Source organism: Saimiri boliviensis, chromosome 1 (genome assembly GCF_048565385.1).
Source record: "Saimiri boliviensis isolate mSaiBol1 chromosome 1, mSaiBol1.pri, whole genome shotgun sequence".
Classification (NCBI taxonomy): domain Eukaryota; kingdom Metazoa; phylum Chordata; class Mammalia; order Primates; family Cebidae; genus Saimiri; species Saimiri boliviensis.
In genome coordinates this window covers 130,804,928-130,829,526 of record NC_133449.1, presented here as the reverse complement: position 1 = coordinate 130,829,526, position 24,599 = coordinate 130,804,928, and the positions used below count along the sequence as shown (strand labels likewise).

General features: G+C 41.7%; 1 protein-coding gene and 1 pseudogene across 3 annotated transcripts in view; one reads left to right on the top strand and one right to left on the bottom strand.

The window, feature by feature from the left end:
* The window catches only part of TBC1D8 (TBC1 domain family member 8), a 139,228-nt gene that overhangs the window by 71,263 nt on the left and 43,366 nt on the right, over positions 1 to 24,599 (top strand). For 2 of the 3 annotated variants that reach the window (XM_003938047.4, XM_003938048.4), the window contains exons 3-4: positions 18,875 to 18,993; positions 23,585 to 23,813. In XM_003938047.4, coding sequence (XP_003938096.1) covers positions 18,875 to 18,993; positions 23,585 to 23,813 — 348 coding nt within the window. Of the gene's footprint in view, positions 1 to 11,192; positions 11,225 to 18,874; positions 18,994 to 23,584; positions 23,814 to 24,599 lie in introns of all 3 variants that reach the window. The other variant, XM_074404262.1, reaches the window with a different exon arrangement.
* On the bottom strand, positions 9,999 to 10,266 carry LOC101027491 (BBSome-interacting protein 1-like; annotated as a pseudogene).

Here is a 24,599-nt window from a genome sequence, read left to right as displayed (position 1 = left end):
GAGGGACAGTGAACTGACCCCCTGTGTAAAAAGTCTGGGGATGCCTGATCTTGTAGTTTGGTGGCTCTGTTCATGGTAGCTTATGTAGCCAGTAAGGTCTGTCCAATGGTCTTGAGTCAAACCGGGAGCAGGAAAACAGAAAGAAAGGAAAGTGTCACATTGTAGTGGGGGGGAGGTGGGGGGTGGTCAGGAGAGCACCTTACCTGGGCATGTGGTTGTGGGGGTCAGGGGGTGGTGCCAGCAGAGCAGGAGCTTACCTGGTGGGCAGGGTTACTGCTACATCTTGGGAGGGGGTATTAGGTATTATATAGTTTGAAAAGGCTTACTTAATAGTTTAGATTTGGAAATGGAAAAAACATCCTTTTGAAATATTACAGGTCGTTAAATAAATTTGTGATATTTTCATAAATAAAAATGTGGTATATGGCTGGGTGCAGTGGCTGGCTTCTATAATCCCAGTACTTGGGAGGCCGAGGTGGGAGGGTTGCTTTAGGCTGGGAGTTCAAGACCAGCCTGGGCAACGTAGCAAAATCTATCTCTACAAAAAAATTTTAAAAATTAGCTTGGCCTGGTAATGCTTCTGTAGTCTCAGCTGCTCAGGAGGCTGAGGTAGGATGGGGCCTCAAAGGTTGAAACTGCAGTGAGCTGAGATTGTGCTACTGCACTCCAACCTGGGTAGCAGAACAAGACCCTGTCTCAAAAAAAAAAAAAAAAAAAATTGAGAATACGAGAATAGGGCTTTCCAGTTTTAACAGTCCTTTCCGTTACCATACTGTCTTCATTTGTTCCTCTCAACATTATACTGGGAGGTGTGATGCTTTGCCTGGAGAGGGAAGGAGCAAGCCACAGGGAGCTCAGGGACTTGCCAGGGCTGCTCCAGGCATCGGTGACACCGTGGGTGTGTCAGGTGCTGGCCCTGACAGAATGTTCTTTCAGAGCGTTCTTTCTGACGCACTTTGTCTTATCCCTGCCCTTGACCACCTCTGGCGTCTTGATTTCTTTCATTCCTCATCATTGTTTGCTTTGTCTTTGGAGAGAGAATTTTATTGAGGGAGGAAATGTTCCAGGATGGATCAGATTAGCATCTCTGTGAACTTTGTACCAGCGTAGCAAAGGAAGTGCCAACCCCATCTTTTTTTCAAGAACAGAACTCCCTGGGTGCTTCAAGGAAAGTCTGGGAGGCAACCCAGGGGGAGGGAAGATAGCGCTTTTCCTGGGTTCCCATGCTGACGTCAGGTGGTGCGAGTTGTCACACTTGTTTTCAGTCATGCTGTATTTCCTTAAAACAACATGGGCTGGAATTTTCTATGTGGGGTTTACCCTTGGAAACAGCCGAGGGGTGCTGTGATTCACATTTCTTTTCTATTATGAGGCTACTATCACCAGGCTATTACTGTTTTAAATAAAGTCATTTTCCTTATGCTCAAATAATTACACTCATCCGAGGTGTTCTTTCATTGGGGTTGTTTATAGTTATTTAAAAACCAGGGCCATACTGAGTCTAACTTGTAGATCTAGTAAATACGGATGTCAAAAGTGATGTTAAAAACTATTTTTAAGACTGGACCTGGTGACTCACGCCTTTAAGCCCAGCACTTTGGGAGGCTGAGGTGGGATGATCATTTGAGGCCAAGAGTTTCAGACCAGCCTGGGTGACATAGCAAGACCCTGTCTCTTCAGAAAAAAAAAAAAAAAAAAAATTAGCTAGGCGTGGTGGAGCTTACCTGTAGTCCTAACTACTCTAGAGGCTAAGGCGGGAAGATTTCTTGAGCCTGGGAGTTCAAGGCTGCAGTGAGCTATTAGGGTGCCATGGCACTCTAGCCTGAGTGACAAAATGAGACTGTATCTTTAAATAAATAAATGAATAAAAATCCCCAAAACAAAAAACCTATTTTTTAAGCTTGGAATCAGTATCTTTGTCTAGTATCTTATAGGTTACAGAACAGGTTGCTAACTTCTGCATACAGTGGGACTTGCTTAACAAGGAAACCATCTGGAAGGGATCTTAGCAGGCATCTGGTTTAATCTCTTTCATTTTTAGTAGAAGAAGAGACATTGACTGTAGCTGTGGGTTTCAAAAGGAGATGACTCTAGCAAATGACTTTTTATTAAATGATTCCTTGATTAAAAACAACACCGGGAATATAAGCATGGCAGCACCATCACTCTGTGCTGCCTGTAGCCCTTCTTCTAGGCCAGTTTTGCTGGTCTGACCCCAGTGGGTGTGTCTGCCTGCCTATTTTGGTCTCTCCCATTCTGTGAGGACCCAGGGTGCCCACCTCAGGGTTGCCTTTCTCTGACTTCCATGACATACTAGAGCCTTCTATATCTGAATTTCCTGGGGCTGGGAGTGATCTTGATCAAAAAAAATAATAAGGAAATTTAGAGTATAAGCACTTCTTTGCCCTATTTCTTGCCCTGCCTTTTTTACTTCTGATTATATGTTCCTAATAGGTAGGAGTCACTTATCCATATTTGTTCCTTTTTTTGCTAAGAAAGGTTTGTTTTTCTTTATCTTTCTTCATTATGAAGATTTTCAAACATGACCCAGAGTAGGGAAGAGAGTGAAAGGAAATCTGCAGACTCATTGCGTACCTGCATCAGGATTGAGGTTTTGACCTTCTTGAGTTATTTCTTCCTCTCTAAGCCCTTCCCCTACCCCAAAGCATTTTAAAGCAAATTCTAGAAATTATAATATTTCACCCCTACATATTTTAGTAAGCATCTATGAAAAATATGGCCAGTCTTATCACTATAATGCCCACATTAAACTGATTAAGTTAACGGATTCCTTGGTGTCCCTGTACTCAGTCCATTCTTAGGCTTTCTGCTTGCTTCAGGAATCTTTATAGATCTGGGTTCTAATCTGTAGTTAACTAGAACTGCACACTAATTTGGTTGTGTTTCTAAAGTCTCTTTGAGTCAAGAAAACTGTAACTGTTCAATGTTTTCAATTTGCCCACTGCCCATTTAGAGCCAATTTCTCAAGACAGGGGAATTGCAATAGAGAAAGCATTTAATAGGTAGAGAGCTGCCTGAATGGAAGGCTAGAGTTTTATTACTCAAATCAGTCTCCCTGAAAATTGGGAGGCTAGGGTTTTTCAAGGTGAGTGTCATGGGCCAGGGAATGGAAGCTGCTAGTGTTGGGGATACACCTTTATAGGGGTGTGGGAAATGGTCATTCTGTGTGCTGAGCCACTTCTGCAGGGGAGGGGGAGGGGGAGGGGGCAGGGGCAGGGGTGGGGGACCACCGGGCAGGTTGCCTGGTCTGGGTGGAGCCATCTGTGATCAGAAATGCAAAAATCTGAACAGACATCTCAAAAGGCCAATCTTAGGTACTGCAAGGGTGATGTTATCTGCAGGAGTAATTGGGGAAGTTGCCAATCTTGTGACCTCCAGGGATAATGGCTGGTAATTCTTTAAGTCTATACCTTAGCAGAATTCAGGCTCCCCTCATCGCCTAACCTGATGGTCTTTCATTAGCTTTACAAGGGTACTTAATTTTGGGGAATGGCTATTATCATTTGATATGGTTTGGATCTGTGTTCCCAACCAAATGTCATGTTGAAATGTAATCTCCAATGTTGGAGGTGGGGCCTGGTGGGAGGTGATTGGATCATGGGAGTGTATTTCTTATGAATGGTTTAGCACTCTTCCCTTGCTACTGCCCTCAGGATAGATAATAAGTGAGTTCTTATGAGATCTGGTTGTTTAAAAGTGTATAGCACCTCCCCACTCTTGCACCTCCAGCCCCTTGCTCCTCCCCTACTCTTGCTCCTGTTCTTACCATGTGAGATATCCCACTTTGCCTTCCAGCATAATTGGAAGCTTCCTGAGGCTCCTCAGAAGCAGAAGCTGCTGTGCTTCTGCAGAACTGTGATCCATTTAAACCTCTTTTCTTTATAAATTACCCAGTCTCTGGTATTTCTTTATTGTAATGTGAGAACAGACTAATGTATCATTTATACTGTCACCTAAATGTCTCCCAAAGTTAGCTTGACTCAAGCCCAGGAATGAGTAGGGGCAGTTTGAAGGTTAAAGGCAAGATAAAAATTGGTTAGAGCAGATCTCTTTCACTGTCTTAATTTTCTCAGTTATAATTTTTGCAAAGGCAATTTCAATGTTTTAGCCCTCTTGCCTCCCTCTCCCTCCCTGCCACTGACTTGTTGAAGAAGTTGGGCCAATTTTTATGTGAAGTATCCCGCCGGCTGCACAGTTTATTTTCTCCCTCAGGGCATTATTTAACTTAGTGTACTTTCCTTCATGTTTTTCTGGAAACTGGAAATTACTAATAAAGGTTTAACTGAATGTAGGTTCAGCTGTTTTTAGGAAGAATCTCAATAGACAGTACCATGTATTTTATTTTGCATTCTCTCAGGAGGTATGTATCATCTGTATGTCTCACTCTTATTGATGCTGATTAGTTCATGACTTCAGGTGACAGCTTCCAATGCATTCTCCCGAATCAAGCTTTTGTCAAAGATTTTTCTCATTATGATCATTGCCTGAATTCAGTTTTTCTCTATGGATCATGAAATGTGGGTTTTCTAATTTGATCATTCCTTTTACAACTGCCAACTTGAGTTATCTGTAAGGAAGAACTTTGCCTCCTCAACTAGGGCTATTTGGTCAGCCTGAGATATATTATATTTAGAAAACATGGGGTAAAATGCCTCCCTTTGCCCTACAGTTGCCTACTGTTAGGGTAAGGAGTTGGTGCCTTGGTCATCTGCAGTGATGACAAGTGAATTATTATTATTCTGTTTTAGCTTCCTTTTCTTTTTCTCTCTCCCTTCTCCCCTTTTTAATATGATTTTAAATTTATGATGCCCTGCTCCTAGCATTTCATTATGAAAATTTTCAAACATACAGAAATGTTGAAAGAAATATACAATGAATACTATAAGCCAGGAGTTTCAAAATATGTTCAGTGTGTTTCAGTTAATTGCTGGATTTTTTTGGTATGTAGATTGAACCATCTTCTGTCCGTTAGAGCCCATTTGTAGTTCGTTTTATACTGCTATAAAGAACTGCTTCAGACTGACAATTTATAAAGGAAAGAGGTTTCATTGACTCACAGTTCAGCATGGCTGGGGAGGCCTCAGAGAACTTACAATCACAGTGGAAGGTGCAAAGGGGAAGCAAGGCACCTTCTTTATAAGGCAGCAGGAAGGAGAAATGCTGAGCGAAGAGGGAAGAGCCCCTGTAAGACCATCAGATTATGTGAGAACTCACTCACTATCATGAGAACAGCATGGAGGAAACTGCCTCCGTGATATAGTTACCTCCACTTGGTCTCTCCTTTGACAGGAATCATGGGAATTATAATTCAAGAAGAGATGGGTGGGGCCACAAAGTCTAACTATATCACCCTTCCTGTGACTTCTATGACTTTTTTTTTTTTCTTGGCTCACTGCAACCTCTGCCTCCCAGGTTCAAGCAATTCTCCTGCCTCAACCTCTCCAGTAGCTGGGACTACAGGCACATGCCATCGTACCTGGCTAGTTTTCTGTATTTTTAGTAGAGATAGGGTTTCACCGTGTTGGCTAGACTGGTCTTGAACTCCTGACCTCAGGTGATCTGCCCGCGTTGGCCTCCCAAAGTGTTAGGATTGGAATACACCTAATAGTGTTAGGTGTGAGCCACCTTGCCCAGCCAACTTCTATGACTTTTATTCTATGACTTTTTTGTCTCAAGTGCTTCCTCACTTTCTGTGCAACAAGCTGTGAAATGCTTAGCTTGTACCTTTCCTACCTTTTATCCTCAATTAGACATGGGTCCTTTTTAATGGGCATGCAATGCATATTTAATGGTATTTAGGGACCACAGTTTAGGCTCTAGGGGTGCTCATTGTTACTGGGTTGTCATTGCCTGTAAGGCTTTTCAAGTAAGTGTGAACCTAAAAAGTATGTGTCGTGATAAAGAAAAATAAATAATGACTTCATACTGACTTTCCAATTCAACTGTAAAACTACATAGTTATAACTTAACTTGGATTTTATATTTGTTTTCCTCTTCTCTTACAACAAAAATCTTATTTCAAACAATGTTCACATAATTGTTCGTATATCTAGTACATGTATAAATACACCATTTCTAAATAATACCAATATTGCTGTTAAGAATCGTTGAATGAGATTTTAAGGTTTTGCACCTCTATGTGGTACTAGAATACATTTAACTACAGGTGTACTTCTTTTTATTGTATTTTACTTTATTGTACTTTGAAGATTGTTAAAGTTGTAAATGCAAAGGTAGAGTTCTTGAAGGAAATACAAAGTGCTACTCTGGTGAACACATGAATGATAAAGCAAAATAGGCTTATTTCTTCTGTGGAGAAAGTTTTTGTGGTTGGTATAGAAGATCAAACAAGCTGCAACATCCCTTTTAGCCAAAGCCTAATCCATGCAAGGCTCTGACTTCCTTAAATTCTATGAAGGTTGAGAGAAGGGAGGAAGCTGCAGAAGAAAATTTGAAGCTAGCATACATTGGTTCATAAAGTTTAAGGAAAGAAGCCATCTCCATAACATAAAAGTACAAGCTGAAGCAGCAAGTGCTGATGGAGAAGCTGCAGGGAGTTACAATATCCAAAAGATCTAGCAGAGCTCATCAATGAAGGTGGCCACACTACATAACCTATTTTAGAACAATGTAGATTAAAGAACCTTCTAGGAAGAAGATGCTGTTTAGGAATTTTATAGCTATAGAGGAGAAGTCAGTGCTTGGCTTCAAAGCCCCTCTTGATAGGGGCTAATGTGCCTGGTGATTTTAAGTTGAAGCCAGTGCTCATTGACCATTCTGAAAAATCCTAGGGCCCTTAACTATGGTAACTGTTTTCTGCCTGTGCTTTATAAGTGGAACAACAAAGCCTGCAAGACAGCACATCTGTTTATAGTATAGTTGACAGAATATCTGAAGCCCACTGATAGGATTTCGGTGTTTTGTCCCCTCCAAACCTCATGTTGAAATGTGACCTCCAACATTGGAGGTGGGCCTAGTGGGAAGAGTTTGGGTCATGGGGGTGGATCCCTCATGAATGGCTTAGTGCATAGGTCCCTAATCCACAGGCTGCAGATTGGTACCAGTGAGGTACCAATTCAGGGCCTCTTAGGAATGGGGCCGCACAGCAGGTATGCAATGGAGGAGGTGAGCAAGTGCGCATTACTGCCTGAGTTCTGCTTCCTGTTAGATCAATAGTGGCATTAGATTCTCATAGGAGTGTGACGCCCTATTGTGAACTGCGCATGCCATGGTATCTAGGTCGAGTGCTCCTTATGGAATCTAACCAGTGCCTGAAGATCTGAGGTAGAACAGTTTCATCCTGAAACCATCCCCCATGGTTCATGGAAAAATTGTCTTCCATAAAATTGGTCTCTGGTGCCAAAAAGTTTGAGGACTGCTGGCTTAGTGCCATCCCCTTGGTGATGAGTGAGTTCTTGCTCAGTTCATGCAAGATTTGGTTGATTAAGAGAGCCTGGGGCCTCTCCCTTCTCTGTCTTCTTCCTTCTCTCTCTCTCTCTCTTTTTCTCACATACACACACCTTTTGACACACCTGCTCCCCTTTGCCTTCTACCATGATTGTAAGCTTCCTGAGGCCTCACCAGGAGCAGATGCTGGTGCAGTGCTTTCTATACAGCCTGCAGAACTGTGAACCAAATAAACCTCTTTCTTTTATAAATTACCCAACCTCAGATATTCCTTTATAGCAATGCAAACAGACTAACACACCTGCTATTGAAACCTCCTGCTCTGAAAAAAAGATTCCTTTCAAAGTATTACTGCTCATTGACAATTCACTTGGTTACCCAAGAGCTCTGATGGAGCTGTATAAGGAAGATTCATCTTGCTTTCATGCCTGGTCATACAACATCCATTCTGCAGCCCATGAGTCAAGGAGTAATTTTGACTTTCAAGTCTTACTATTTAAGAAATAAATTTCATAAAGCTATTGCTGCATAGACAGTGATTCCTCTGATTGAGCTGGGCAAAGTCAATTGAAAACCAGCTGGAAAGAATTCAGCATGTTATTTTATTGTTTGGCTTTTTATTTGGAGTACTTTTATTTTGAGTCTTTAAAAACACTTCTAAATTTCACACAGCAAATTTTAAATTATATAAGGAAGCATATTTGAACCTAGTGAATTTAATCTGTGTTCCTTGAAAACTTTTTTTTTCCTGCAAACTTGTAAAATGAGAGTACAGTAGTAAATTATTTAAAGTTAAACTGAGGAAAAACACATGCACACTTATCTCCATTGTTGTCTGCTCTTATCTGGACCTCAATGAAATTTCTAAAACATACAATACCTTTCATCATTTTAAAATTCTATTACCAAATAATAGTTAGTGTTATAGAAAGCTAGTCTCTAATACCCAAAGCTTTTACATTTACTTAATATCTGAGAAAATATCACCTACCAATCAATAACAATTTACTAAAGAATGACCACATTTCTAAACTCCTTTATGGTGCCTAGTAACTCAAGCAGGCCTTAAGGTCTATGCTAATTTAAATTGCCTATTATTAACTGCAGCAAACTCCCAAGAATTATATTCAGAATTTACAAAGATACTCTTAGCAATATACCTATTATAGGCTTAGGTATAGTCTTTTAGAATTAAAAATCCAAGTTTAATGTGCATATTTACCTCATGGGGTCTTTCAAGTCGATATTATTTAGGCTTACATAGATAATTACAGTAACCATTTTTAGGTTTGTAATTGTGTGATAGCTGGATGATAAAGGCAGAAATGTAGTTCTCAAGTCCTTGAAATTAATGTAATTATAAGCATAGCTGACTACAGAATAGGCGAGGATTTCTTAAAAATCAGAATTGTTGGCCAGGTGCCATGGCTCACGCCTGTAATCCCAACACTTTGGGAGGCCGAGGCAAGCAGATCACCTGAGATTAGGAGTTCGAGAACAGCCCGGCCAACATGGTGAAACTCCGTCTCTAGTAAAAATTAAAAAATTAGCCAGGCATGGCGGTGGGCGCCTGTAATCCCAGCTACTGAGGTGGCTGAGGCAGGGGAATTGCTTGAACCTGGGAGGCAGAGGTTGCAGTGAGCTGAGATTGTGCCACCGTGCTCCAGTCTGGGTGACAAAATGAGACTGCCAGAAAAAAAAAAAAAAGAAAATATATTTGTTTTAAGACACAGTTTTGTCATTACTGGTAGGATCAGTTGGTCACAAAAGATATTTAATAGTATTTAATATAACACAGAAAATCTGTTAAAAAAGTTTTTAAAAATTGCATAATGTAAAAACCCAACGTGAACTTTATGTAAGATTAGAATGTATCTTCAAATTTAGGCTTCTAATAAAAATATAAACATGCTCTGTATATAAATGTTTTAATCCCTTGTGCCAAGAGCGTTATCTCTAAAACTGAGAGCAATAAGAATAGTGAATGATAAGTTAATTTACAATCCTGAAAATATGACTTGCCATAAAATTTGGTTGAAAGTTTAACTGCTTATGTTTAATGCAAACCGAAGTGTTTAAATTCACAATACAAGTTTTATCAGTCTTGGGTATTTTTATATTATTTGTATGAATATTACCAATTTTATTGATACTATTAACAAATACTACTTTCGGTGTACAGATGTACCTTATTTTCTAGTTCTTGTTTTTTGTTCTTTTTTTTTTTTTTTTCCTTTTTGTGAGATGGAATCTTGTTCTGTTGCCCAAGCTGGAGTGCAGTGGTACAATCTTAACTCACTGTAGCCTCTGCCTCTTGGGTTCAAGTGATTCTCCTGCCTCAGCCTCCTGAGTAGGTAGGATTAGAGGCACCCACACCCCACCCTGCTAAACTTTGTATTTTTAGTAAAGACAAGGTTTCATCATGTTGGCCAGGCTGGTCTCGAACTCCTGACCTTAGGTGATCCACCTGGTTGAAGTGCTGGGATTACAGGCATGAGCCACCGCACCCAGCCAAGTTATTGTTAAATGGTAGATAAGGCTGATTGTTCCCTAAAGTGCTGAGTTATCATTCAGTGGGTTATTTACCATTGTTCCTTTTCTGCCATTTCTTGTTGGCTACTTGTATCCTTTGCTGCTTGGTGCATTTTCTCTAGTTTTTCCAGAGTCAGAGATTTTAAGGGTAAAAGTTTGGGTTTACACACCACCACTGTGGTTACATTTTCCAGAGACAGCTGCCTTTTTTTGGGGATGAACTTCCTGGAACATTGACTTCACTTTTGCCTGATACAGTAAGTTTTTTCCTGAAAGTTCTGGTCTTTTTTCTGCAACTTTGGACATCCAACCTGGTATTACCAAGGTGACCAAGAGTTCTCGACTGAAGCCTACAGAAGGAAAGATGCATTCCTTCCCAGGTGTCTCAGCTGCTGCTGCAGGTCATGGTCAGGATTTGCCATTTTAGATGCCCTTAGGCACATTTCTGGTTCTTGAAAGGAGGTCAAAATACCAGCATTAATAGGAGTTTGGAAGAAGTTGATTCTGACCCTCGTGGGTGACTTTGAGGGGGTTCAAGGTTTCAGTGGAGGGAGTCACTACAGATGTGGTGGAAATAGCAAGAGCACTGGAATTAGAAGTGGAGCCTGAAGATGGGACTGAAGTACTGCAATTTCCTTAAACTTCAGTGGATGAGGAGTTGCTTCTCATGGATGACCAAAGAAAGTGACTTCTCGAGAGGGAATCTATTCCTGGTGAAGAGGCTGTTGAAACATTGTTGAATGCTTTAAACATTGTTGGAATGACAACAAGGGATTTAGAGTATTTCGTAAACCTTAGTTCATAAAGCAGCAGTTTGAGAGAATTGACTCCAAATCTGAAAGAAGTTCTACTGTGGGCAAAATGCTGTCAACAGCATCTTCAAGAAAGGGAGGTCAATCATGTAAGAAACTTCACTGTTGTCTTATGTTGAGAAGTTGTTAAAGCCACCCCAACTTTCAGCAACCAGCATACTGATCAGTCAGCAGCCATCTACATTGAGGCAAGAAACCCTCCACCAGCAAAAAGATTGCGACTCACTGAAGGCTCAGATAATCATGAACATTTTTTTAAGCAATAAAGTAATCTCTAGTTAAAGTATGTAATTTTAAAAGACATAATGCTATCACACACTTAATGGACTACACCATACTGTGAACATAATTTTTATATGCACTGGGAAATTTAAAAACTTGTAAGTGACTCACTTAATTGTGATATTTGCTTTATTGCAGTGGTCTGGAACCAAACCCACAATATCTCCAAGGTATGCCTGTCCCTAATCTCAACATCCCCCATGACAGTCTGTGAAAACTGTGTTATTCAAGCTTGTTCAACTGTGATTGAGTGTCACCTGGCCTCTCGAAGAGAGAACATTTTACTCTTCCCATGCAGTGTTTGGAATGAAATGCCTTAAAGGCCAGTACAGTAGATTGTCATGGCTGTAGGTCCACCTTATAGGAGAGGAAGATTCATTATTTTAATAACGTGCATGAGACCAAGCCAGGTTGTTTAGAGACAGCTGGTTGTTTAGATTTAGCAAGGTGCTTTTGGAGTAAGAACTAAAGTCGTGAACACTCTGCCAGCCAGAAAGCACCTTCCTTCTGTAGCCACTGGCTGTATCTCCATCATACAAATATGTGGCCAGAGGCCACCAGAAATAGCAGGAGAGAGGAGATGGAGGAGTCGTAATAATGTGATTGCACGCTTAATAGACTACAGTCTAGTGTCAATATACCTTTTTTTTTTTTTTTTTTTTTTTTTTTGTGACAGAGTCTTGCTCTGTTGCCTAGGCTGGAGTGCAGTGGCATTTGATCTCGGCTCACTGCAACTTTCACTTCCCAGGCTCAAGCAATTCTCCTGCTTCAGCCTCCTGATTAGCTGAGATTACAGGCGCACACCATCATGCCCGGCTAGTGTTTGTATTTTTAGTAGAGATGGGGTTTCACCATGTTGGCCAGGCTGGTCTCAAATTCCTGGCCTCAAGTGATCCACTCACCTCGGCCTCCCAAAGTGCTGGGATTACAGGTGTGAGCCACTGTGCCTGGCCAGTATAACTTTTATATGCACTAGGAAGCCAAAAAATTTGTGTGACTTGCTTTATTGTGATATTTGCTTAATTTAATGGGTCTGGAACTGAACCCACAATATTTTTGAGGTATGTATGCCTATAAATATGTGTAGTTAAAACACTGTTTAGTTATTTTTTTTCTGTAATTATTTTAATAACCCAATAAATAGTTAAATTTTTCCATTTTTTAAGAATTGATTTCTCCCCCTTATTGATTTAATCTTATTTAAATAACGTATTTTTCATTCATAAAGGTTTTAATGGGGTCTTTTTAAAATAAATATCTTCCATTTGGCTTCTTAACGGGCTTGTACCTTCTACCATTTGAACAGAGAGAGTATATTTATATTTGTTTTATTTTATTTTTTTGAGACACAGTCTTGCTCTGTCATCCAGGCTGGGGTGCAGTGGTGTGGTCTTGGCTCACTGCAACCTCTGTTTCCCAGGTTCAAGCAATTCTCTGGCCTCAGCCTCCTGCGTAGCTGGGACTACAGGCTTCCACCACCACACTCAACTAATTTTTATATTTTTAGGAGAGATGGGGTTTACCATGTTGATCATACTGGTCTCAAACTCCTGACCTCAGGTAATTTGCCTGTCTTGGCCTCCCAACCTGCTGGGATTATAGGCGTAAGCAACTGCATCCGGCCTTAGAGTATAGTTATAATAGCAGTTTTATGTATCGGTCTACTGATTCTATTGTCTGTATCATTTCTGACTGTTTCTGGTCATAGATCATGATTTTTCATTTGGTCATAGATCATGTTTTTCTGTGTTTTCTATCCCTGCTTTTACTTCTGAAAAGAGTGTCTAATGGTACGAATATAAGCACATTTTAATGACCATTTCAATTATAAATTAAAAGGCTGTTTTACTTTTAGTGTCAAAGAGATTGTCACTCTTAGGATTCCTTAATTTCACTTGAAGGCAAAAAACAAAACAAAACAAAAAAAACAACAAACCAAGGAAATTTGTGAAAAGAAACATTTAAAGCTTATTTTCTTAAACTCTTTAGTGAGAAATATACATGGCTGAAAATCTTGTAAGTCATGATGATGGAATGATCACTGAACTTTTATATGTTCTTGTAAAGATACTGCTTTAGACTTACAGATTAGATGATATAGTATCCACTTGAAGAATGTGAGCTTTCTGAAAATGGAAGGCTTTTTATTCTAACCCTTTCTCTCCTTCATTTGTAATTTTTGCTTGAATTCTTTGATCCTGAGTTACCCTGCACAGGGTGAGTGTTGAGTGAGATTTGGGAATGACACTGCCATGACAGTTAACTTTTAACTAGCTCCTTTGTAGTCTGTATGGCTGTTAGCCCAGGCATATAGACAGTAGATGGTTAGTGTTTGGCCTGTAGAGAAATGTCTTGTCATTTCAGAAGAACAGATCTGAACTGTGCACACAGAATGCCCATTTCATTGTTGATGAGGACTTAGGTGGCTGGAGAAGGCCCTTAATTCAGTTGGCTATTTGCTCTGCAGAGAGAAGCAGCTGCTTTTTAAAACAAGCTTGGATCAAATTATTTGTGGCAGTGTTCCTGCAGAAGCTGTAGGCATAGACAATGAGATGCTTGTTTTAGTTCCCTAAAATACCTCTGGGGAAAACCTAAGAGAATAAATACTGTGTGTGCGTTTCAGTGTGACTCTGCTACTGGGAGCTTCCATCAATGGTGATGTCACGGGCAGGGCCAGGCCTGAGTCAGATGTACTGGCTTTCCAGTTGGTTATTTTCTTCACTTTGCTCTTCTCACCTAGAAAATTAAAATACTGGCAGTTACCTTGTAATATTGTTGTGGTGATAAGTGATATTATGTGTATAGTATATGGAACAAAATTCCCGGCACATGTCAGGCATGCAGAAAATGTCATCTGCTGACCACCTCTGGTTGTTCTTAGAACGTGGATTGTTTGGTTACACCTAAGTCATCAGTGTTGTTTGTTTTGTGGTCTTACCTGAGGTTTCTAATACTGAATTTTAGTTTTACAGAGGCATTTATAAGTCTGACTTTTGACTTCTTATGGGGTAAAGTTTAAGATTCACTGGAATTTCATTTTCTTAGAAAATGAAAAAGTCTTTTTTTCAAAATTGGAGGCCTTAATAAGACAGGCGTAATTTTGCTAATTGAACTTCTATGACACTCCATAATAAATTTTGGTTTTAGACAGCTGCATTAGTTTGCTAGTGCTGCTCCCCACCCCCACTCCATCCCTAGCTCCCTATACACACTGAGTGGCTTAAATAACAAGCATTTATTTCTCACAGTTCTGGAGACTGGGAAGTCCAGTATCAAGGTGCCAGCAGGGTTGGTTTCTGGTGAGGCCTTTCTCCTTGGATTGCAGACAGCAGCCTTCTCTCTGTGTCCTCACATAGCCTTTTCTCTGTGGATGCATTTCCCTGGTGTCTCTTCTTAAAAGGGCCAAACTAGGGCCCTGCTTTAATGACCTCATTTAACCTTATACCTCCTTAAAAGTGCCATCTCCAAATATACTCTCATGGGGAGCTAGAGCTTCAACATGAATTTTGGGGAGACAAAATTCAGGCCATAGTAGCAGTCTCCTCTGTCTTGGTTTTGGAAAGTGAGCAGCAGCAGCAGTGAGAACATTGCTGTGGTACTGGCTTAATTTGTAGGCTTTTTATCAGCCTGTCTCTTCAGTGGATGATGCAGTCTCAGTTTCTTGTTTTCTCTTTTCTGCCTTTCCCACTGCTCGTATGTCTATAATGCAGTGGCTTTCAATCTTTTTTTGACTGTGACCTACAGACAGAAGTATATTCAGGTGTGTGTGTATAACTCTAAGAAATATTTTACAAATGAGTAGCTACCATTAGGAGTTTGCATGTCTTCTGTTTTCTATTATATTTTTTTCTTGAAAAAAAGGTATTTTCAGATGTGCTACTTTATGCAATTTGAAAAACACAGCTGTAGTGTAGTTTCAGAACTGTGGTATGTGACTTACACTGAAGGACTTTCCCTTTTAATCTTTTGCAGTCACGGATGTGCAGTCGGCTTGCATTCATTTGTGGAATTTGTGGAACCCATCATAAGACTTTCCTGCAGAGGAAATTATAGTCTGGAAAATTTCCCTGCCATTTGGCAACTTTTCTAGGAAGTAGAAGCCAGTAGGGTGGAAAAGTTTCATCATATTGATTGTCTTTGCTGAGAGAAGCGTACAATTATGTCTTATATTCAGTAGCAGGGTAGATTGGAACAAAACCTTACTATGGCTCAGAGATAGATTTTTTTTTAACGTGTGATTTATTTTCTCTTGTAAGATGTGGGTTTGTTTTTGTTTTAGAATTATCTTTCTCTATGATAAGCTCCTTCCCAGTAGGCAGGATTTTTTTTTTTTAAAGAATAAAATTCTAGTTTTTTGATGACTTTGTCTTAGATCTTAATTCCATAGGAATATATTGTGTTGGGGCTTAATGATAATTTATTCATGTCATCTAAAGTTATCAGTTGAGGAAGCCACATGTGGTTAGCTGTTATCAGTTAACGGTGTTAGCCCCTGTGAGCTTAATAGCAGGATAAATGAAATAAATGAAAACCTGTATCAGGTCATCCGGAAAGATGCATTTGGGAGGATGGGAATGGAAGAAGAGAGCTTGCTGCAAGTTGAAGCGCCAAGTATCTCTTTTACTGCCCAGCCATAGCAAGAACTGGACTTCATGTAAGGGTGATGGTGATGAAGATGATGTAAATGATACTTAAAAATTCAAATGTAGCAGGGCCAGGCACTGTCACTCATGCCTGTAATTCCAGCACTTTGGGAGGCCGAGGCAGGCAGATGACTTGAGGTCAGGAGTTCAAGACCAGCCTCACTCACATGGTGAAATCCTGTCTCTACTAAAAATACAAAAATTAGCTAGGCATGGTGGCATGCGCCTATAATCCTAGCTACTCGGGAGGCTGAGGCAAGATAATTGCTTGAACCTGGGAGGCGGAGGTTGCAGTGAGCTGAGATTGCGCCACTGCACTCCAGCCTGGGCAACAACAGTGAGACTCCGTCTCCAAAAAAAAAAAAAGGAAAAGAAATTCAAATGTAGCTTTTTACGGAAGGATCCCGGACCCCCGAGTACTTTGAGGTTGTAGAGAGCCATTTTGTGCTCTGGTTTGCCCTTCATTTGATAAGCTTTTGGACAAATACTTGAGCCTCTATTTTCTCGTTCAGTCTTTATCACAGATCAGTGAATAGTGCCTGGAACAGCCTAGTACCACAAAAATGAGTCTTCTCCCTGCTTTGGTTTTTCTTCGTTCCTGCAAATTTTGGTTTCTCTTCTTCTCAATCAGTGAGAGAGTCCATGAAAACATATTGCAAAAGATCAAGGGACCATAAACTGCTCTCTTTTCAGCTTATTCTTCACTTTTTTTTTTAAAGTATTCTGAGTAGTGGTTTTTATTGTAATGGATAATAATGGGTAAAGACCTAGAAAGATGAGGTCTGAAAGTACCACAGAAGAGCGAGCTCTGGGCCACCCAGGTGCTTGTGCAAGATTATCGGCTTGGGTGAAACCCAACTTAGTGATGTGATAGAGGCACTATTACTGACCCACTGGATTTAGAAGAGGATGTTCTTGTGGCCACCACCTGGAGGCACTGAGTAGGGCAGGGAGACTTAAAAGCAGGTAAACGAGATGTACCCCTATGTCAGGCCAGCATGGTGTGTGTTATAAACAGCTGAGGAAACAAACAGATGCTCTGGGCCTCAGTGTAGGTAGGGAAAGGTCAGAAGCTTCAAGAGAGTCATGCTGGGGAGCCTAGAGTAGCTGGGTTTGATTTTGTTTTAAAATAAGCTTTCCTGATTGTAAGAGGGACAGGGAGCCTGAAGGGCCAGGGGTTTCCTGACACCACAGGAGCCCTCCCAGAGGGTAGGAAGTGGATAGCAAGAGGACCACGACCCCTCACCTCAGAGGAAGTTTCTGCTGCACCTGAGTGGGCTGCTGCTTGGGCTTCTGTGATCCATGGAGTAGGACATGGGAGGTGCGACCGAGGGGCAGCAGGGCAGGGTCCTTGGCCAAGTGTTCTTGGTACAGGGACCGGGGGAGTTGTGGCCTGTGTATAGAGACCTCTGGCAGAGAGAAGCCTGGGCCAGCCTTCCCAGCTCTAATGGCTTTAGTGAGGACTGGAGAACATTGCTTTGGCCAATGATTTGCCTAAAAATTGGGAAAATACAAAATAAGCACGGTTGTTTTAAACTTTCATTATTCCTTAAGAAGTATTCTGTTAGATAGATACTTCTTTTTATTCCTTCCCCAAGTGCCCACTCAGAACAACAGTCCTACTACAGATAGGTGTTTTTCATATTCATGGACCCCAAAGTCACAAGTTCAGAGCCAGTCGTTTGGCACCTTCTTGTGTGGGATGTTTATATTTAATTCCAATGAAAGGAAGGCTGCATATAATATGCTGAGAGAAAGATGACTTAGAGCAAGTGCACGCCTGGGTTTTTTTTTTTTTTTAAAGACACAGAGTTGTGCTCTGTCGTCCAGGCTGGAGTGCAGTGGTTTGACCTTGGCTCACTGCAACCTCCGCCTCCTGGGTTCAAGTGATTTTCTTGCCTTAGCCTCTCGAGTGGCTGGGATTAGAGGTGCTTGCCATCATGCCCCGCTAATTTTTGTGTTTTTAGTAGAGACAGGGTTTTACCATGTTGGTCAGGCTGGTCTGAAACTCCTGACCTCAAGTGATCTGCCTGCCTTAGCCTTCCAAAGTGCTGGGATTACAGGCGTGAACGACTGTGCCCAGTCCATGCCTGGCTTTTGGGTAAGTGATGTGTGGCTCCAGGCACCATATCCCTCTCACACTGGCTAGATGATTCAGCTCTGTTGTTTGTCTGGCACTCCTTAATTTCTTTGTGATTAGAATATCTTCTGCTTCCCATTTTGGAAACCTGGCTACACTAGAAACCCCTGATGCCCATGTGCCTTCTGTTGTCCAGGACTGTGTGTACTTCCAGTTGGTGGACTTTATTGAGCATCTGCTGTGTCCCAGGCCCTTCATGAGGAGCTGGGAACAGTCCCTGTGTCAAAGTGCCTGTTGTCCAGTGGAGATGATGGGAATAGAGAAGAAATACAGACAACTAAAATGACTAAGCTTTTTGCTTAATGCTTTAATAATAATGGTGATTTAAAAAAATTGTCATTGAAAACTGAATTTACTGTCTATGATTGAATGCTTTTGTGTTTCTGTTTTAACATGTAATACAAGACCTCTTTTTATGTATGTTTTTAAAGGTCATTGCTATGCATGATATGAAGTATACATTTGTAAGCTGTAAATTTCCTAGGCCCTTGCTTGTTGTGTTGTAGTGATGTTGGGTTCAAGTGGCATCCCCTGGGACCTTCAGCAGAGCCCTGGCAAGAGGCTCCTTCCTCCATGGACTTGGGCTTTGCTGCCTCTTGAAGGGACCCTTGTTTTCATGGGAGAACTTTGCAAGACTGCTCAGGATTGGTCTGCTACTCTGGGCTTGTTCCATGTTGGAGTAGCTGAATAATTACAAATGTTTCTGTCATTTGAGTGGAGGTGGTCGGAGGTCTGTGTGTTAGTAGGGTGGGTGGGATTGTCAAAGAAGAGTCCCAGCAGTAACTCACTTGGCCAGCTGGCCCATCCATGTGGCAGTGGGAGTGATGCTTGCACATCCCAGTGCTGCGGGGAGGAGCACCATGGCCCCGAGAAGGATGCCTTCAATTTCAGCTGGCGAACCGTGGCCCAGGGTTTGAGAGCCCAGATGTTTTAATAACATCAACACAGGGATACATAATATTTGGAAAATGAGTTCATGTTCTAGGAATTACTTTCATTGCATTTTTAAATCTGTTTCTTTTTCTATTCGAATCCAGGTGCAACATTAGAGGAAATAAACCAGCACTGGGACTGGCTGGAGCAAAATCTCCTCCACACCTTGTCCGTCTTTGATAATAAAGATGACATTGCCAGTTTTGTCAAAGGGAAGGTAAAGGTAGGTCCCTTGAGTTTAATGTTTCTCCCCATCTTTCCTCTTTCTTCCTTAAGACATTCTGAAAACTGTAGCATGCTAACAGTTTTTTTCTACTAACTGAACTTTTTGGCTTAGTACATAAAGCCAAGTAAGTTTCATTGATCATTTGTCTTAACTTTGTAGTCAGTCTAGCAAAATACACCTAACATGTTAAAACAAAAAGCCTTTATTCTCAGGCTTAGTTTTTGTTATCCTTTACAGGAGTGAAGGCCCTTTTTTTGTCCCAGGAAAAAAAAATAATGTTAAGATTTGTGTTTTTGCAGGGCAACACATTATTTGACTCTTAAATCACTTTTTCTTTTGCAACTTGCCATCTTGTCATACTATTCTGTTGGACCTAGCACTTTCCTCCTGCTAGAAGTAGATGTTTATTCTTAAAATATATAAATTAAATGTAATTAAAGCCAATTAAATTTTGAGTTGGCAAGAGAGGAACATTTTGGGAGATATCCGTAATACCGCCTGTGAGTTACAGTCTTATATAACTGGCCTCACTACAGTAACATGATGGGTAATCAGTGCTTTAAAAACCCCTTCAGGCTGGGAGAGATGGTTTCTCATTCTAAATTTAACTCTCTCATTAAATACGTTAACACATTAGCATGTGATAGTTTTCCTACCTCAGGGTAAAACATCCTACCCCTTCGATTTTGTTTGTTTTCTGCAAAAAGGTTGGCTTTCTAATACCTCAAGTGCTATGGCTTTTAGTAAATGGTATCAAAGCAAATTTTTGGTTTTAGAGGAACAAATTCTTTTCCTTTGGTGACTGGGGATACTTGTGGGATCTGGTGAAAAGGGAAGGCATCCCAAGTCCAGCCGGCTTGGCAGTGTCTTCTTGGAGTTATCCCTGGCCTGTAGGGTTGGGGGGTGGGCTAGTCCATGGTAGGCTTGGGTCAGCCCTCATCCTGGCCCAGCCAACTGTGGCTCACTTCTCTGGGTCAGATCACACTGGGATAGGTACAGAAAGGCCCCATTCGATGTTATTTTTCACACTTACTTCACCTTTTTTGGTCTAATGCAAGTTGTAGTGGTTCTTTGATTTAGACGTTGCTGTTCTTAATTTGGAGGAAGAAAATTAACTTTCGCTACAGTGATTTTAGAAAAGTTTCTGTAGAATAAGAAACTTGTCCTTGACTCTCCTAGATTTTGTGGCTGGGGCCCTGGAAATTACACTGAAAAAGATGAGCAAGAGAAAAACAGTTGATTTTTGTTGGCTGTGTTTTTGAGATACAGTCTTTGTCTGTCACTCAGGCTGGAGTGCAGTGATGCAATCGTGGCTCACAGCAGCCTTGACCTCCTGGGCTCAAGCGATCCTCCTGCCTCAGCCTCCCGTGTAGCTGGGACTCTAGGCATACAATACCACACCTGGCTAATTTTTTTTATTATCTATAGAGACGAGGTCTCACTATGTTGCCCAAGCTGGTTCCAAACTCCTGGGCTCAAGCAACCCTCCTGCCTTGGTTTCCTAAAGTGCTAGGATTATAGATGAGAGCCACTGTGCCCAGTCAAACAGACTTTATATGAACACACACGCCGTGCATGTGTGTAAAAGAAATTCAGTGATGAGTAACTCACAGGGGTGGTTAGCACTTGGGCTTACATAGCATCTCGGCAAAGAACAGTGCATTTGTAGAAAGGTGCCAAGACTAGGGAAAAGGCCTTTAGGCTTTTGGGGCAGCATACTGTATGGGAAACTCAGGGAAGCTAAGGATTATTTTAGTAAGGTTTGTTATATAGATTCTTCTAAGTTCTGTTCTGAGTCAAGGTTATCTTTCTGGTACAGGAGCAGGACACACCTTGACAAATGGGCCTTTAAAAACAGGTCCTGTTTTTTTTAGGCAAATGCCGGGGGAGGACAGAGAGCCTTTTTGGTGTTTGCCATTTCTCAGTTGTCTTCAGTTTAAAATAATCCTTATGCCTAAGTGGTATATTATGGGGTAACATTGTAGTCCCTGACACTTTGAAGCTAAAATGCCTTGAAAAGTGAGTCCTGAGGAGGCAGGGCTGGGGAGTGAGGGGCCTGCCTGGCCTGAGCCTGGGAGCGCAGCATGATATTTGATCTCCCCTTCCTCTGGCCAGATCCTAAGGATCTGGGAATTGAGGCTTTTCTACGCGTATCCTGAGCCTTTGATGGCTCTATAAAACTTTTCAAAATCCCTGTTTGATGATAAGTCAGAAGAGGAGCAGAGTACTAGCTCTGTGAAGAAAGATGGGACTAATGTGAAGATGGAGTCTGAGGGGTTGCAGATGACTCTGCTGATGAGGGGGACCTACTGGATGATGAAGACGGGGGGGGGGGGGGGATGACCAGCTGGAGTTGATCAAGAATGATGAAAAAGAGGCCGAGGAAGGAGAGGATGACTCTTAAGCACATAGTGGGGTTTAGAAATCTTATCCTGTTATTTCTTTACCTAGGTGCTTGTCTAAGATGTAATTTTTCACCACGTCCTCTCCCCTAGTATTTTCAGCACATGCTCACTGTTCTCCCCATCCTTGTCCTTCCCACGTTCATTAATTGATACTGCCCTGTGCCTAGTCCCATTTTCACTTCCTTTAACGCTCCTAGTACCCTGTAACTTTTGCTTTTAATTTTGATGCATTTTTATGACTTAACAATAAAAAAGATGTATGGTTTAAAAAAAAAATGCCTGTTTCAAGCTGTGCCTGTAACCGGAAACCACACCCCAAGAAAGGCAGGGGTCTACACGGCCACCCTCATGCCTGCACCAGGAGCCACTGACTCCTACTCTGCAGCTGTGCCTGCTGCCTGTCCGCTCTGGAGCCTTCCTAAAGACCCCTCCACGCCTCATTTCTAGGGCAAGGGGAGACTCAGCACTCATTATGCATTAGATATGCCTTTCAAAAGTAATCATTTCTCTTAACTAGAATTTCATTAATGTATAATGTCTTGTTAAATAAAATGTGGGAAATAAAGAAAACGAAAATCACATGAAATTTCACTGGCCTCCGGATTTCTTTTAAAAATAATTTTAAATTACATTGTTATTTTAATGTCAATGCTCAGGTATAATTTTGAAAATAGCTTATGCAGGGTTTGACAGCAATACCCCAAAAGTAGTCTTGTCTTGAAGGACATAGCTTTTCATGAGACATACCTACTATAAAAGGGGAAATGTTAATAAAAGTAAATGCCGTGTGTGTGTGTGTGTGTGTGTGTGTGTGTATGTGTGTATGGGAAAATGTTAATAAAAATAAATGCTATATATATATTTAGAGATGGGGTCTTGCTGTGTTGCCTAGACTGGAGTGCCATGGCTATTCACAGGTACCATCATAGTGCACTGTAGCCTCAAACTTTTGGGCTTACATAACTCTCCTGCCTCAGCCTCCTGAGTAGCTGGGATTTGAATTATAAATGTATTTTTACAGTCAAATAGCATATGTGAGGCCTGGGGCCCAGGAGTTCCTAAATAGCTGCTCGTGTGGAGGTACTAAGAAGATATTCTCAAGGAAAGATTTTGCAGTGAGCTTCCAGGGATGGGAAATTAGATTTCTGATCTTAGCAATGAGTTGTTAATTAAGTACAAATAGGCCACAAGCTTGAATTCTAGGCCCTTCTACCACCACCCCAGATTATGAAGGACGCTAGTTGTTACTCATTTTTGGCAAAAAATCTGTAGATTTAGAGGCTTTCTTTTCCCATAGACTTGAGTGCTCTGGAGGTTATTTATGACCTTGGGAACCTTGGCCAGTGTCCATTTAAGACTACAGAGTGAGCCACAGTCAGGCATGTAGTAGCCTTAAATACCAACATTTTTGAACCAAATGAGGAAGACCTTCATGAGTTTCTCTCAAAAGACTTTTTGAGGCAGGGTCTCCCTCTGTCATCCAGGTTGGAGCTCGGTGGCACGATCTCGGCACACTGCAACCTCTCCCTCTGGGGTTTAAGTGATTCTTGTGCCTCAGCCTCTCAAGCAGCTGGGATTACAGGGGGTGTACAACTATGCCTGGCTAATTTTTTTGTATTTTTAGTAGAGATGGGGTTTTGCCATGTTGGCCAGGCTGGTCTTGAACTCCTGGCCTGAAGTCATCTGCCCACCTCAGCCTCCCAAAGTGCTGGGATTACAGGTGTGAGCCACCGTACCTGGATCCTTACAGGACTAACTTTTATCTCAAACGTAGGTAGTTCTTTGGGATTGATGTAGCAAGTTCACAGGCTTGAACCAGTCTTTTAATCCTCATATCCCTGTATGGAGGATTTAGAAAATGATTGGTTGTTTGAGAACTGGGCTTAGAAGTCAGATGATTTGCCCAGAGGGTCATGGTTGGTAATAGGCTGAGTGAGAGACTGATTTCTTGGGTTTTCTGACCCCGACTCCATTCCTTTTTTTTTCTGCTGCAGCCATGCGTCTGGGTGGCTGACAGATAACACGGCTGACCTATTCTCCTCGTCAGGTGTGTCTGTCGTTGAAGCAACACACACTTCTTGGGGGCCTATGCACCTCCGTCCCTCTTGCTTCCTGTCTCTTGCACCCCCTGCCTTCCCATTGCTGGCTCACTGAGCAGGAACTGTCATTTTTGTGTGTGTCAGGCTCTGATAGCCGAGGAGACCAGCAGCAGGCTCGCTGAGCAGGAAGAAGAACCTGAGAAGTTCCGAGAAGCCCTGGTGAAGTTCGAGGCCAGGTTCAACTTCCCTGAGGCGGAGAAGCTGGTCACCTACTACTCCTGCTGCTGCTGGAAGGGCAGGGTGCCCCGCCAGGGCTGGCTGTACCTCAGCATCAACCATCTCTGCTTCTACTCCTTCTTCCTGGGCAAGGAACGTAAGTGAGGCCTGGCAGGCTCTTCCAGATAAAGTTGGCCCTGGGGACTCAGCGAGGCTCCCAGGAAGGGCCATTAACAGGAAGAGCTGAACAGATTTAAATAAATGGTGGAGATGACACTAGGTGACACTTGATTCCTTACGTATGCTACTGCTAGCAAGGGATTAGATCTGGAAAATTCACTTTTTCTACTTAACCACTAAAGGATTTCAATTGCTATAGATTGTGTTTTGAAAACACGGTGTCATCCCTGATAGCTGAATATTTCTCAACGTATAGAACATATTTTTACTTCTTAACGAAAATTCCCAGCCCCGAAGGTCAGGACTGTCCCTTGGAAGACTGGCTGGATATGCAGTCGCGTACAGAAGGAATTCTTCACTTATATCCCCTTGAGATTCATGCACTGAGTCACTGCTCACATATGAGAAGCCACAAGTGTCAATGTTTAAAAAATCATTCCCACGGAAACTTCTTCCAGAACCAAGTATTGTTTCCAGTGCTCATGTTGAGTAGTATGGATGCTGCATATGTGAGTGTGTAATTTTTTTCTTTCTTCATTTCTATTTCAAGTTGAACCAGTTATAGGGGCTCTTCTTGAGTGTCTCCTGTGGCTGGCTTCTGGCATGTGCTGTTCCCTTCCCTTTCCAGCTCACCAGCCTTGGTTCTGATGCTCTAGGATACACACCCTATCTGCACAACCCTTCTGCACCCTTGGAGCGTGCACTGACCTAACTTTGGCCATCCCTGTCTTCCTTCTTTCTGAAATGCATTTCTCTCCTTTCT